Source organism: Lissotriton vulgaris, chromosome 9 (assembly GCF_964263255.1).
Source record: "Lissotriton vulgaris chromosome 9, aLisVul1.2, whole genome shotgun sequence".
In the NCBI taxonomy this organism is placed as follows: Eukaryota; Metazoa; Chordata; class Amphibia; order Caudata; family Salamandridae; genus Lissotriton; species Lissotriton vulgaris.
In genome coordinates, this window is record NC_141697.1 from 98,478,677 (window position 1) to 98,494,773 (window position 16,097).

At 44.7% G+C, this 16,097-nt stretch overlaps 1 protein-coding gene across 1 annotated transcript in view; it reads left to right on the plus strand.

Moving 5' to 3' along the window:
* Nucleotides 1-15,577, plus strand: part of EIF2S1 (eukaryotic translation initiation factor 2 subunit alpha) — a 132,869-nt gene extending 117,292 nt beyond the window's left edge. The window contains exons 7-8 of the mRNA XM_086937124.1: nt 5,901-6,044; nt 15,031-15,577. Of these exons, the coding sequence (XP_086793250.1) occupies nt 5,901-6,044; nt 15,031-15,156 (270 nt within the window). The 3' untranslated portion in view covers nt 15,157-15,577. The remainder of the gene's footprint in view (nt 1-5,900; nt 6,045-15,030) is intronic.
* Nucleotides 15,578-16,097: the final 520 nt, after the last annotated feature.

Consider the following 16,097-nt stretch of genomic DNA (forward strand, 5'->3'; position numbering starts at 1 on the left):
CGCATTGATGTAATGGAGAGTCGTTTAGCCTATGTTCATCCCTCAGAAGGATGCCTATCAGACTATGGTGAATAGCACGTTGCACTTTTCCGTAAGATACAAAGCCCTGAAGACCGGCCTAGCCTTGCAAGACTCGTACTAGGGAAATGGGTCTCTACCAGAAGAACTGACATCTACTGTAATAGACGAATGCAATGAATGGGTACCAGACCTCGTACCACGACAAATGAATATAATAACCAACAAAACGCCAAAGAATTAGCCACAAAGGGAAGTTGTAGGAAATCCAGCAAACCCATCATCAATTGTTTATACGTTGGCTGCAAATCTCAATGTAGCGGATGTTTACCCCAGTTGCTTGGTGTTGGGAGAGAAATAGGTTTATGTAATTACCTTCTTCTGCAAAATCTCTAAAGACTGTCTTTTCGAACTCATTTAAGGGTACCACTGTCGGAGGAGAAAGAGACCGGATGTGGGAGCACGCGGCCTGACTGCGGATCGTGGAACCTCAGCGACGGAGGCCAAGGCGAGACCACAGCAGTAAGGAGTCGCAGGATGAGGCACTGTTTCAGACAAAGCTAAGGAAAGGGCTGACCTGAAGCCCCTGCTCTATGATCGACGTGTGCCAAAAAGTCCCCGCTCTCTGTACCTGGTTATGGACCCGCCTGTCTCAAATTCTCCGTCCCCCTGATCTGTTCCCGACTTGGCCCTGCTCCATCCCCTCCTCCTCCGACCTACCATAAGGACTGTTCACACACACCTTTCCACCTGAACTTCCAAGTTCCTCCAAATCCTACTGAGCTATCCAGAGAAGGGTATTCCCTGCGTCAAAAGGGAGGGAGCTCCGACTAAGTAGACCACGAACTATGTTAATCTCAGAACGGTGACCTAGAACTCCACCAAGGGTCGCCCCTAAAGAGAAGATGAACGAAGTATGTGGTTCTACCCGCTGCTGAACGCCTCGATGATGATGGAAGCAACAGGAAATACCCACCACAGAGACTCAAGAAACAAACAAACCCCACAACTCAAAGACAATTGCACTTTTCATCACAATCCTTTTTCTGCCTCCTAATAACTATGCTCTGGGTTACGGAAGAAAATGCACCTGCTCCAAAACCGTAACGCATTTCTCCTATGAGGTCTGGCGAAACAAAACAAAATGTACCCCTGCCCGCAGACCTCCAACGACTCAATCCACATGAACATTCCTGTTGACAGAACGAATTGTAATCCAGGTGCTTAACAGTGCCAACAGAAGACGACAAAGACACTGAGAACTCTTATTTTTATTATATCTCATTTCTCTTCCAACCACCATTGGACTGACTATGCTCCCGCCGAGTACAAAAAGGACTTACTTATATGATAACTTACCAGTTCCTATTCCAAATGACTATAAGTATCTATGATCTGTACCCAACGCCCTCGCTACATAATTCTAGTCTGATATTGCAGTACTATGACTTTTTCTGCAACCAACTTAACGATGAACCCGCCTACTAGATGATGAGATTTTTCAATGTGATGTTTATAATGTGATGTTTATGTACAGTTCTTTTGCCTAAGTCCCCTCTCCCTTACTTATGACCGCTGCAATAGGTATAGATAGGAAATAGGCCAGCAAGATGTCTTGGAAATGTTAAAGGGAGGACTGTGGAAAATTAATGCAGTTTGGTGAACATTATCTACGCCATCTTGCCTTTTTCCGATGCCACACTTTTCGTCATGCACATCCGCCATATTTTAGCCGTTACGATCAGAATCACCCTCACGAAAGACCCCCACGCACCGGTCATTCCCACTCTCACATGCCTTGCGCATAAGCAGCAGCCATTTTAAACACCATGGCCTCCCTGCCCCTCGCTGATAGCCAGCGCGTCTCTCTCTCTCTCTCCTAACCTCGCAAGCATCCCCCGCACGCTGACAACCCCCGCTCTCTCATGCCTTGGATCATAAACCCCTCTTCAGCGCAGCTCCGCCACAGACTCCCATCCTGTTCCCAGCGCGACACCTCCCTTCATTCCTTTCATGGTCTCAGATCCTTTTGATGCAAACCCCCTTTCCCTGTGTCCCCGTTTGTCTTCCTTGTTCCCAGGCCGCCACCTGGCCCTGCGGATACTGTTTATTACCCCGTACAGTAGGAAGCTTCCCCTCCCCATCAAAAGACCCTCGAGCCGATCAAAGCCCCCACCCTATGAGATCCGATCAACTCCACGCATTCCGTGAATCGGCGGAATGCCCTGCTGCGCGACAATCATCACCTGTTGTGACCGGGGTGGGGAATTCAACTGTAAATGTATGTGGGAACGGGCCTGAAGGGGAGATTCCGAGGATGTTCTTTCAAATATCAAAGTGTTGCGAGAATGTGTTACGTGCAATAAAGGTCATAAACCCTAGTATAAGAGGCCAGGCCTCAGAGATGTGGTTAGAGCACCTCGTGACGATACTTGCTGTCTGAATTGATGTGTTCTCTTCCGGAGAGAATAAAATCCACGTTTCCTGCCTTCCAGTCTCCAGCGCCTGCTTCTTCATTGATTAATATTGGTGGGTCATAGAGGCGGCACCGCCGGGCAACATAAAGGGGTCTTTGGTTACTGGTTGTCTTTGAACCCCTTTTAACAAGTATCGCACCAAAAACTGCACCTGTCTCCACACCTCTTAACACAGGACTGTGGAGAGATCAGACACCCGGACCCAGCCCATCTCAACCTTGCGATCTGGCTCCTGAAGTCCTGAAATTTGGATATCTGAACCTTCCTCCAGACTGCATGAACGTCATTAAAGAAGCTAGACGTCCAACCACTAGGGCATGTTACGAGGCCAAGTCGAAACTATGTGTGATATATTGTCACAACAACAATATTGATCCCCTAAATTTGTCTATTCAACACATCACAGGATACTTACTGCATCTCCAAAGATGTAACTTAGCCTATAAGTCTATTAGACTACGTTTTGCTGCAATAGCAGCATATCTGCAAAACAGACAACATCTATCTCTGTTCAGAGTGCCTGCCATTAAAGCCTTTATGGAAGGCCTTTAAAGAATAATCCCTCCCAGAGTACCACCTTTGCCTGTGTGGAATTTAAACGTTGTTCTCACACGGTTAATGGGACCTCCCTTTGAACCTTTACACAGATGTGAATTACAATTGCTCTCCTAGTAGCTATTACTTCTCTGCGGAGAGTTAGTGAACTACAAACACTAACCACCCAAAAACCCTTCTTGCAAATGCATCAAAATAAGGTAGTTCTACCTACTAATCCAGAAATTCCTGCCCAAAGTAATTTCTCCATTCCATCTCAATCAATCTGTGGAACTGCTCGTTTTTTTCTCGCAACCACAGTCAATAGCAGAAAGAGCTCTTCACACATTAGATGTCAAAAGAGCATTGCTATACTACATAGAAATAACTCAACCTTTTCGTAAGACAAAACAACTTTTTGTGTCTTTCTCACCACCACACAAAGGTAATCCCATTTCAAAATCGGGGATAGCTAGATGGATTGTCAAATGCATACAGATGTGTTACCACAAAGCTAAACGTACGTTATCTGTTCCTCCTAAAGCCCACTCTACATGAAAAATAGAGGCTTCAATGGCATTTTTAGGGAACATTCCCCTAGATGACATCTGCAGAGCAGCTACATGGGCTACACCGCAAACATTCACAAAACACTATTGTGTAGATGTGCAAACAAAACAACAAGCTAATGTGGGCCAGGCTGTTCTCAAAACATTATTCCAAACTACTGCAACTGATAGGGGTGATCTCTGCTAGGAGTGGGTACTGCTATACAATCTATGCACAGTGTGCAATCTGCCGCTCATATGCCTCGAACGGAAAATGCTACTTACCGGTATGCATCTGTTCTTGGCATGTAGTGCTGCAGAGTTGCACATGCCCACCCTTGTCTGTTCCAGTATTATCTTAATTAAATACAAATTACATGGGCATCCTTCCTTTTCTTGCAAAGCTCCATCATTTCCCTAATGGCGAAAAACAATCTGGGGATGGAGCCGATGCCCATGCGCAATGTGGTCCTAAGGAGGAGTCACCTATCTCTTAACTTCCAAAGAACTTTTCAGGACAACAACAAACTGCAAAGATCCGGGCCCAACACTAGGTGGCGATCTATGCACAGTGTGCAACTCTGCAGCTCTTCATGCCAAGAACAGATGCATACTGGTAAGTAGCATTTTCCTTTCCTTCCCTTGCTGACATTGGTAGGGTAGTAACATGGGCCCCTCCACAAGCTTTTTTGCAAGCATTACTGTAAAAAACATACAGCTTTTGGTGGCAATGTTCTGCATGCTCATTTGCTTGAAGACTTTGAATATGTGCTGACTTCCCTTTCCCAGCATTGAAAGCTGTGAAATCAGATTCTGAACCAGTTGGGAATGAGGGGTAGTAGGAGGACTAGAGAAATTTCACTGCTTGCTATTCTGGTATTCTTTTCCCTTACTCCCTTTCCTTCATAACGTATACCCAAACACTCCCTCAGTTCATGTGACGTGCTGCAACCTTGCATGCTTGAAGTGTGGCTGTTGGTATGAGGTTGGTCATATGGGTATAGTCTGATGTTCATGCATGCAGGACTTAAACATTTAAGATATCAACATTCTTTTTAGAGCAGCCTTTTCTGGTGCTGTGTGCCAATGCAGACAATACCCAACCATTTTTTAAGCACAGCAAAAACGTAGTACTGGAGTCCTAATGAATGTAGATTTTTATTTTTGGATGATTTGTCAGATTTGGAGTCTACAGTTTTATCCATATCCTGTGAGGCTTCTAAGATCGACATTCTCCTAAAAATAAGTGAATGGGTAAGTCTAGGTTTTTCAAATGGATTCAACATTGTGAATTGCATGTATGTTTAGCTTTGTTTAGCTATGTTTTGCTTTTGAACCCCGAACTGCGCTACAGTCTATTTCCCCACATGTCTCTTTGTGGCATTTTGCTTCACAAAACCACTGAAAAGTAATGCAGGTTCTCCAGAGGTCGATGCATGCTTTCAAATGTGGTTTTGTGTGTGTATCGAACAGATATGTGAAATGAGGCCACTCACTGTACCTTACTATGAATCTCAATTGATGGTTACAAATAACATTTTCTCATAAGTTGAGCTTAGTTTGTTAAGGAATTGCACTATTTAGTGAATTATGTATTACATCTTTTATATTTGTTTGTTTAAAGTAACCATTTGGGTGAAGACTTAAAATTATGCCATTCAGGGAATTAAAAGATGCATGCTCCTTCTCAGTTGGATGGTTTCTCCAACCCTGTTTACGCCTCGTAATGTCCACGTCTTTCCCTTACCGGGTCGCCAATAACATGGGCTTATGCTCTTAAACTGCTTTAAGACTATGCTGGAGCCAGTAGAGTTTGACCGAACATATGTATCTTGTGCCTTAGATCTTTCAATGATCCACCTGCCTGAATTCATCCCCAGTGTCAGTCTGAGAATGCTCATTAGAAGGGCTAAACCCCGGTATCCGTGAGCTCAGTTTAACAATGGATTCAATTGCACCTCATTACAGAACCCAAACTAGCACAATCTAAAAATACTCAATCCGCAGGAAGTGTAAATCCCAGCAAACAAAATGAGTTAAAGTGTCATCTTGCACTGCTCCTGGATGTAGTGAACATTATAGGGCGGTCTGAGAACCAGCTGTAATCTTTTCCTAAGTCGGTCTGCCTACCACTAAGGCGTTATCGCTCTTGGCAGGAAATATGTAATTTTGTGTAATATTTTTGCTTAATTGGTAAACAATATGAAGAGCCATGTACTGTTGAGAATTATTTCCTGCTTTTTGATTTTTAACTCTTGCTTTAAAAGTACTTTAATATGTTGAACACTTGTAAAATGTTTGATTTTCTTTGTGAATGCCACAGATTAATCTGATTGCTCCTCCTCGTTATGTGATGACTACAACAACGTTGGAAAGAACAGAAGGCCTTTCCGTCCTAAACCAAGCAATGTCTGTCATCAAAGAAAGGATTGAAGAAAAGCGAGGCGTTTTTAATGTTCAGATGGAGGTGAGTGTTCTCTGCAGAATGTGAGGATAATAACCAAATTAATTCACAGAGTAGGATTGTGTGCTGTATTTTTTATCTTTTATGTAAATCAGTGTTATTTATAAAGCACATGATCTAGCAACGTGGCCACTCCATTTGAAATGTGGTATTCTTGCAAATTGACAATTACTTTTCACTTCTATAAAGCTAATGCTGACTGATATTTTAAATAGTTGGGTGTGTGGGAAGGGGTCTCCTGATCCACAGGAAACAATTTCTCTTGAAAGGTTTACATTTCAACAGCAACTCTGTACTCCAAGTCCAGGTCCAACAAGCAACTGGCAGTCCCAGATATAGAAAAATACTAGTATTCATCCCAGCTTAAATCGTCATAGGGAGTAAATATTGGAGTGCCAGTGATGGCAGAGTTGTGGTTTGTACCACACTTTCATCCTCTTTACCATTGGGGGAACAGGAGTGCCTTAACCACTTGGACGCTAAGGGGATCCAGCCCATATAATGAGATTTCCATTGAAATGAATGGGCAGTGCATGACAAGTTACCCTTGTCATTAGCATCCAAGTGGTTAAGATTGCTGGAAGTGACCTATAAGTTGGCTTGCGAACAGCTTTACATGTAACTGATTGCCAGGCTAAAGGGGGGTGGAGGTGGATTTTTTAAAGAGCACCTGGCTTGAGCAATGAATGTATATATTTTTTTACAAACTTGTACTACATTTCTCATGAAGAGTTTGATTGGAAAATACCGTACAAGTATGAATGTGTGTTCCTATAATTGTGATAGCACCAACACACTTCAGCGATTACATTATGTTCGAGGCATGTGGGCTGCTGAATTCATATCTGTGCATAGATCGCCGCCTAGTTTTGGGTCCGGATGATTGCACCTTGTTGTCCTGGAAGAGTCTTCGAAGTATCACAAGATAGGTGACTCCTCCCCTGGACTACAGTGCGCATGGGCATCTTCTCCATCCTCAGATTGGTTTTTTCCGCCATTGGGTTCGGATATTATTCCTATACACCAACTTCGGAATCGAAAAAAAAAAACTTTTCTAGAGGCCAAAAGGCCTTCGATTTCGACGGTATTGTTCTCGCTCGGTACTTCTTGACTCGATCAAGCTTTCCATCTCGACTCAGTCGTCGACGTGGGCCGTTGGGCCTTTTCGACGCCACGTGGGCCTGCTGTCGATGGAAAGGAGCCTGTTCAAAAGGTGCCCACAATGCCACTCCAAGTTCCCGCATACTGACAAACACACAGTATGGAACAAGTGCCTATCACCAGACCACAAGGAAGAAACCTGCCCAACCTGTGCCCAATTCCGTTAGAAGAAAACCATCCGGATTCGAGGGGCCGCTAGGCAAGAGATGCAGCGACAGGCCCCGGAACCAGACAACATCTTCGAGGATGAACAAAATCTTCCAGAAGCGCAAGATTCGGATCTAGAGATCGTCACCGTCAAGGACTACTCGGACTCCGATGAAGAAATCCCACCGGGGCAAATCGTGAGTACACTGCCCCTGACACCAATTACCCTGTTACCGAAGGCTCCGGTGGAGGCATCGCCTAAAGGCCTTAGCCAAGATCCAAAACATCATTTGGCAGCCCTGCCGTCCCTCTCGGCTTCGAAAACAAAAATTAAGTCTTCAGAGACCCCAGGTCCAAGTAACGTCATCCCAAAGAAGGTTCAAGAACCTAAGAAGGTCGTCGAACCGAAGAAGGCCGTACAGCCTAAGGGTGACGACCCGAAGAAGGCCATCGAGCCAAAGGGCGCCAAACCAAAGAAGGCCGTTGAGCCAAGAAGCGCCAAACCAAAGAAGGCCGTTGAGCCACAGAAGGCCGCCGACCCGAAGGGCGCTGAACCGAAGAAGGCCGTCGACCAAAGAAGGCAGCGGCGCTGAAAAATGTCGAACCGAAGGTCGTCGACACGAAGGGCGTCGCGCCGAGCCTGTGGTCCAGCCAGAGAAGGTTATCGAACCAAAGAAAGGCATCAAACCAAGAACAAGTGCTCCTAAAACACCAGTCGATCCGAAAAAAGTCATCGACTCTACAAAAGACAGTCAACCTAAAAAACCTGTCGAGCACAAAAAGCGTGCCGAACCTAAAGATCCGGTCGATCCGCAATCACTCTTCGACCCAAATAAAGAGGCCGAGTCGAGAAAGAGCAATAAGGCGCAGAAAGTAATTGAACCAAAAAAGGTTCTCGACCCGAAGGCAATAGTCTATCCAACTAAGCCAAAGAAGTCAAAGACACAGCCACGGACAGTAGAAGAAGAACTCTTCCATCCAGATCCATCAGACGGTCAGGCAAAAATGTATATAAACCCTGAGACTGGTAAAGCCACAATCCTACACAGGAAAAAGAGGCCATTGGACACGGACTCTCATTCCCCCATTCCTCTAAAGAAAAAGGACTTTGGGACTTCTCCCCCCAGACCCTTCATTCCTTTCTATCCTACTATACCTACTACGCTTTTTGCTCCTTTCTCGCCTTCGCACTCTGGGGACAATGAGGGTGACACAGGGGAAAATCCTCCACATTATTATGGCTATCCAGAGGATCCTAACCCTCAAGATGAACCATGGGGTGAACCTACTGATCCATATGACACGCATCCCATCCCCTCCTCATACCCAACAAAGCTGTCATCTACGGACGACACCATCGTCTTCAACCAGCTAATAGATAGGGCAGTGCAGTACCACAACGTAGACATGCACAATGACCCTATAGACGAAGATTTTTTATTTGATACATTTCCTACTTCGGAAAAAAATGTAAGAACACTTCCTATGTTAAAAGGGGTATTAAAACATGCGCCAGATATCTTTAAAGATACAGCCAGGGCACACGTAATCAATCCCAGGATTGAAAAGAAATATAGAGCAGCCCCTACAGACCCTACTTACATCAGAGGTCAGTTACCATTAGACTCACTCGTAGTGGCCAATGCACGCAAAAGGGCCAACTCACAGACAACAGGAGAAGCTCCACTTCCTGATAAAGAGTCCAAAATACTAGAGGCCTCAGGTAAAAGGGTAGCATCACAGGCTTCCAATTCATGGAGAATAGCAAATACACAAGCTCTGCTAGCTCGTTACGACAGAGCACACTATGACCAGCTTGAAAGTTTAATGCAACACCTGCATGAGCCTTTCAAAGCCCAAGCTAATGACCTCATACAGGAAGGGAAATTTATTACACATGCCTCCATTAAATGTGCGCTTGATGCAGCTGACACTACAGCCAGGTCCATTAACACTAGCGTCTTACTACGAGGACATGCATGGCTACGTATTTATGGCTTTAAGAACAAGATGCAATCCACTATTCTTAACCAACCAATCAATCAAGACTTCCTTTTCGGCCCTGCAGTCAACACCATTTTAGACAAAATGAAAAAAGACACAAACTGCAAAATCAATGGGCGCATTGCAGTTTCAACAACACAGAGGTTCCTTTCGACGCTCCTCATACAGAGGAGCTACACGGGACAATACTTCACAAACCTCGTCGACATACAAATGCAACACCCAAGGTTCCTTCAACAAGAACTCCCACAGAGGAGGTTATAGGGGCAACAATAATAAGGAAAGAGGACGTGGAGGCAATAACACCAGAGCATCCACTGCCGCAAAACAGTGACTTCATCACACTACCTCCAGACCATTTAACACCGGTCGGAGGCAGAATTCAACAATTCCTACCAGTCTGGAACGCAACTACCACAGACAGGTGGGTGAGACAAATTATCCAGTATGGTTATTGCCTAGAACTCACTTCTGCTCCACCCAACATACCACCCAAACACCGTCCAATGTCCAAAGAACACATCACCCTGCTACAACAAGAGGTGAAATGCATGCTGGAAAAGGGGGCCATAGAGCCAGTCCCTTTCCAACACCAAGTGACAGGAGTATACTCACTATACTTCCTTATTCCCAAAAAGGACGGTTCCCTCAGACCAATATTGGACCTCAGACCCCTAAATCAATACATACTGTCGGAGCACTTCCACATGATCACACTACAGCAAGTCCTCCCGTTGCTCCAGCAAGGAGACTTCCTAGCAACATTGGACCTCAAGGATGCGTATTTTCTTGCAGTTCACATCCAGCTCACAAAAAATGTCTCAGGTTCACAATTAGAAAGGGTTTGAAGACCCTATTGTTCCCTAGGGGCTAGTTCTCTGCTTCAATCTGGAACTGCAGATATAACCGTCACTTCCTGTTTGAGCGCCAAGATGCCCGTAGGGTGATAGTAGCGCTATATAAGAATACAATACAATACAATACAAGGTCAACCTTACCAATTCAAGGTTCTCCCCTTCGGGGTAACCACAGCTCCAAGAGTGTTTACAAAATGCCTAGCGACAGTAGCTGCACATCTCAGGAGGCAACACATCAACGTGTTTCCATACATGTTAAATGTCGTATACTTGTAAAGCGCACAGCTGCCCCAGCAAAGGGGCGTCCCGGCGCTGTATACCGCTGGGGAACCCATCCCGGCTTTCCCTGTGAGATGGTCCCTCCTGGGCATCTCCAAGGTGAAGACCAGCATCCCCGGTGCTGATGGGGCCGTTAGTAGAGATTAAGCAAGCTATTGCCCAGAGTTGCTGAGTGGGACCCATGGTTGGAGTAGGCACCGAGGCGAGAATGATCAAGTCCGCTGACCATGGCTCAAGACTCTGCCGTGTCGGGAATCGAACCCTGGTCCCGGGCCGACCTCTGCTTCCAGGTCTGCCGCCTCTAACCAGTGAGCCACACCACTTAATTAAACTTCCAAAACCGGTTCCAATACCTAGAGGATTGGCTAATACAAGCAAAATCGTACAAACAGTGCCTAAAACACACGTCTCAGACACTTCAGCTGCTACACAGCCTAGGTTTCTCAATAAACTACCCAAAATCCCACCTACAACCATCCCACACACAACAGTATCTGGGAGCTACCATAGATACTTCAGTGGCAAAGGCATATCCAAACTCTGCGAGGATAACCAGCATGCAAGTGCTCATTCGCAAATTTCTGCCAAAACACTCTTTGCCAGTTCGAGTCTACATGCAGCTCATAAGCATGATGGCCTCTTGCATATTCATTGTCCCCCATGCCCGACTTCAAATGTGTTCACTGCAAGAGTGCCTTGCAAGACAGTGGAACCAGGCTCAAGGACTACTAAAAGACTTAGTGTTGGTGGACAGTCGCGCTTACAACTCTCTGTAGTGGTGGAACCCACAAAACCTTTCCAAGGGCCGACTGTTCCAAGAGCCGGTTCCACGACTAGTACTAACAACGGACGCATCACTGACTGGTTGGGGAGCCCACCTACTTCAATACACAGTACAAGGGCTCTGGACAATCAAACAGAAGAGACTGCATATCAATCAACTAGAGTTGCTAGCAATATTTCTAGCCCTAAAAGTATTCCAGAAATACTTTTACAACAAGACTGTGTTGATCCGGACGGACATGACAGCCATATACTATATCCAGAAACAGGGAGGAACACGTTCTCCACAGCTGTCCCACTTGGCACAGAGCATATGGAAGTGGGCAATTCCAAAAAACACATTTCTCCTGGCAGAACACCTCACAGGAAAAGACAATTAAATAGCGGATCTGCTCAGCAGACCCAGCCAACACTGCACAAATGGGAAATTCACCCCCAAGTTCTCCAGCCATTTTTCAAGAAGTGAGGTCACCCAGTGATAGACCTGTTTGCCACAAAAGAAAACTCAAAATGTCAATACTTTGCCGCCAGGTTCCCACATCCGTTGTCACAGGGCAATGCGATATGGATGAACTGGTCAGGCAGATTTGCATACGCTTTTCCCCCAGCACCACTGATTCCTCTGGTGGCACGCAAACTACGGCAACAGTCACTCACAATGATCCTAGTTGCTCCCACATGGACGAGACGGCCATGGTACACAACGTTCCTGGAGCTTTCAGTAGTTCCTCATCAAAGGCTACGCCTCGCACCCCATCTTCTAACTCAGAACCGTGGAGAAATCAGACACCCAGATCCCAATCAGATGAACCTAGCGATCTGGCTCCTGAAGTCTTAGAATTTGAATACCTTAACTTGCCTCCATACTGCATGAATATCATTAAGGAGGCAAGAAGACCAACTACTAGAGCATACTATGCAGAAAAATGGAAGAGATTTGTTATCTACTGCAACAATAACCAAATCAACCCATTAGATGCTTCCATACAAAACATCATATGTTACCTACTGGATCTTCAAAGATGCAACCTAGCATACTCTTCTATAAGACTACACCTTGCTGCTATAGCAGCAGATCTCCAAAACAGACAACACCTTTCACTGTTTCGCGTACCAGCAATCAAGGCTTTTATGGAGGGTCTCAAAAGAGTGATTCCTCCAAAACACCCACCTTCACCAGTCTGGAACCTAAATATAGTACTCACCAGATTCATGGGACCTCCTTTTGAACCTCTACATTCATGCGAATTGCAATTCTTAACATGGAAAGTGGCATTCTTGATTGCCATCACTTCACTCAGTTGAGTTAGCGAACTACAAGCACTAACAATTCAAGAACCCTTCTTGCAGATACATGCTAACAGGGTAGTACTTTGAACAAGCCCTAAGTTCATGCCAAAGGTCATATCCACTTTCCCTATTAATCAATCAATAGAACTGTCAGTGTTCTTCCAAAATCCACAGTCAGTAGCTGAAAGAGCCCTACACACACTAGATGTAAAGAGAGCTCTGCTTTATTATGTGTATAGAACTAAATCATTCAGAGAAACAAAACAATTATTTGTTGCTTTTTCACCACAACATAAAGGAAATCCCATATCAAAGTCAGGAATAGCCAGATGGATAGTTAAATGCATTCAAATATGTTACCAAAAAGCTAAACACACGATAACTCTTCCCCCCCCCCCCCCCCCCTCCCCCCAGAGCACACTCTACGCGCAAAATGGGGGCATCCATGGCTTTCCTAGGAAATATTCCTCTTGAAGACATATGTAGAGCAGCCACATGGTCTACTATACACACTTTCACAAAACACTACTGTGTAGACGTACAAGCAAAGCAGCAAGCTGCTGTAGGCCAGGCTGTCCTCAAAACTCTTTTTCAAACTGCTACAGCAGGCACAGGTATCCACCGCTAGAGGAGATACTGCTATACAGTCTATGCACAGATATGAATTCAGCAGCCCACATGCCTCGAACGGAATATGCTACTTACCAATATGCATCTGTTCTTGCCATGTAGGGCTGCTGACATTCATAACGGCCACCCTCCTCCCCGGTGCCTGTTGGAGCTGCAGCATTATCTTTTGCATGGCCATCTCTTACTATCTCCATCTCTGCCACTATGGCGAAAAACAATCTGAGGATGGAGAAGATGCATATGCGCACTGTAGTCCAGGGGAGGAGTCACCTATCTCGTGATACTTCGAAGACGCTTCCAGGACAACAAGGTGCAATCATCCGTACCCAACACTAGGCGGCGATCTATGCACAGATATGAATGTCAGCAGCCCTACATGCCAAGAACAGATGCATACTGGTAAGTAGCATATTCCTTACATGGTTCAAACCAATGGAGTTACAGGGAGTCCTAGTGAAGATTTCATTGGGCGCCTCCTGTCATGTTGTGCTACAAAGATGGAGAAAAAGGGAGACTCATTGTGGTAGCGTTGCCAGGAGTCCCTGCAGACGTTGTGTTCGCTTAGGGATTTCCGAATAGAGGAACAAACAAATGGATGTACTTGAGATCCGTGTATCAACTAGCTACTAGTCCTGGATGTTTAGAGAATTAACTAATGTGCAGGGTATTTAATGCAAATATGACTACTTACTACCATGCTGTTCACAATACGGGCAGTCAATCTAACATCTGAGGGATGGAGTGGGAAGTATTCAAGCAAATCAACATCCAAAGAAATAAAGATCATTCGTCTTCTCGTGTTTTTTTTTTTTTTTTTTATTATTTGAGAGATTTGCGGTAATTATCTAGATTAAAAAAGTGTGACCTCCATACATCTTTCCTTCGGACCTTTTCATGCCCCCATCTGCAGAACCTCTCCTATTTTTCTACTTGTAATATACCCATTTTTTTACCTCTTGTGCTGTTTTTTACCAGTTTACTCACCCTCACACTTTAGTCCCTACAGCAATTTTCTCCTCCTCGGACCCTCTGTGAACCATCCTACACTTGTGGTGATCACACTGTTCATCAGAAGGCGTGTTTCAGAGAATTAAAATCAAACCTTCTTAAAAGTTAACATAGCTCTGAAACTGACTCTTTATGCTAGGATTTGTCCTGCAGCTCAAAAGGCAAGGGGTTTGTAGTCTGGATAGGAGCGGTCTCAATTTCCACTCCACTCACAAGCTATCTCCGTCAGTGAGTGCAGCCTTAGCGAAGGGCGGTCCTCCATGTAGATGCAAGCATATTGGAGTTCGAGGACTGAACAATCCCAGACTGTCCACACCAAGGTGAAATAAAAGTGATATTTCACATGAGTAATGTAAGGAATACGGAGAGTACTGGTTCTGGTAATCCAGCTGTTGTGATATCGAACTCAAATATTTCAGCTCCTGGATAGCTTTAGGTTATAGTACCTTTTGTAAGCGGACTGTAACTAACGGGAAAGGAAGTTTCTGTCTTATCACACATGTTCACCAGCTGTAATTAGCACTCCCGGAATTTTTCATGTACAATCTCAGACAATGGTGGATTTCTCTGAGACTATAGATACCTGTATTAGGTCAGTTACCTGGGCGTGGCAGACTGCCTCTCCATTTGGACTTGGGGGCTGCAATGGTAAGAAGTAAACACACACCCTTTAAATGTCTGTATACAGGTCAAAACTGAGCATAGAACGTGGTCATATACTAATGTTTTCATAAGGGAGAGACGCACACCAATGCATTGATTGTTGTAGAAACCCAGATGTGGAGTGTAAAAATTCATGTCCTGTCTAACATGCTTTCATCCTTCTGCAGCCCAAGGTGGTCACAGACACAGATGAGACCGAGCTGGCAAGACAACTTGAGAGGCTGGAGCGGGAAAATGCCGAGGTGGATGGTGACGATGATGCTGAGGAGATGGAGGCCAAAGCTGAAGACTAAACTGCCTTGGAAATAAGTACATCTTGCTTGGGAGTAAGCCACCCAGATGCAAAAACCAGAGGACGGAAAGATTGCCACACTTGAAGACTTGAACACACAAAAATACTTGTTTAAAAGTACTTCAATGGTAAATGGACAGGTCGCGAAATTTTGATATTGGCTACCCTATGCAGCAGCTTTCAGAGTAATTTTCTCCCTTGGTGTGGATGATGTCCTTTGCTGTTTTACACAAGACTTCAGTCACTTATGGTTCAGCTTCAAGATTGCCATTTCCATATCTCAATTGCTCCAAAATGGTGGACTTCCATTTGTGAATTCGGTGCTTTGAAATGAAGCTTTAGCAGGAACATCCTAACAAGAGACTAACATTTCTATGCCGAATGTATTCACGTGGGATCTTCAATAAATTTCTGAAATAATAGTACTGTGTTCTTTTGTTATTCAGATTATTTTCTGAATGTGGGTATTTAGACTGCCACTAATTTGTAAAGTTGTCTTAACTCTCTAGTCCAAGAATCAGAGGAGAAGGAGCTGCAGATTCTAGGTGGTGGAAAAATTCAGGTCTTAAGTGTTTTGAAATTTCAAATGATCTTATAGCCTCAAGCTTTTTAGAAGGGATATCCAAAGCATTTGTGCCTGCTTTTTCAAGGCGCAGTCGACAGTTCTTGCAGTTTGATCTTTAATGCCTGTGACATCCTTGTGTTTACTGGAGAATTGATTGATTACCCTGTTCATCCGTCCTTAGTTGGCTATTCCTAGGGCATATTTCATCTCTGCCTCCAGCCTTCCAGTCGTATCCATAAGTGTGGCAGTTTTCTTTTACACTGCTAAGGTTTTTTGGTGTGGCCACATCTGAGTTTGTCTTGGCCTCCTGTAACTCTTTTACCAGCAAATTTAAAGTTCTCTAAGCCCTTCTCTGCTTTTGAGCTATAATTCGTTAT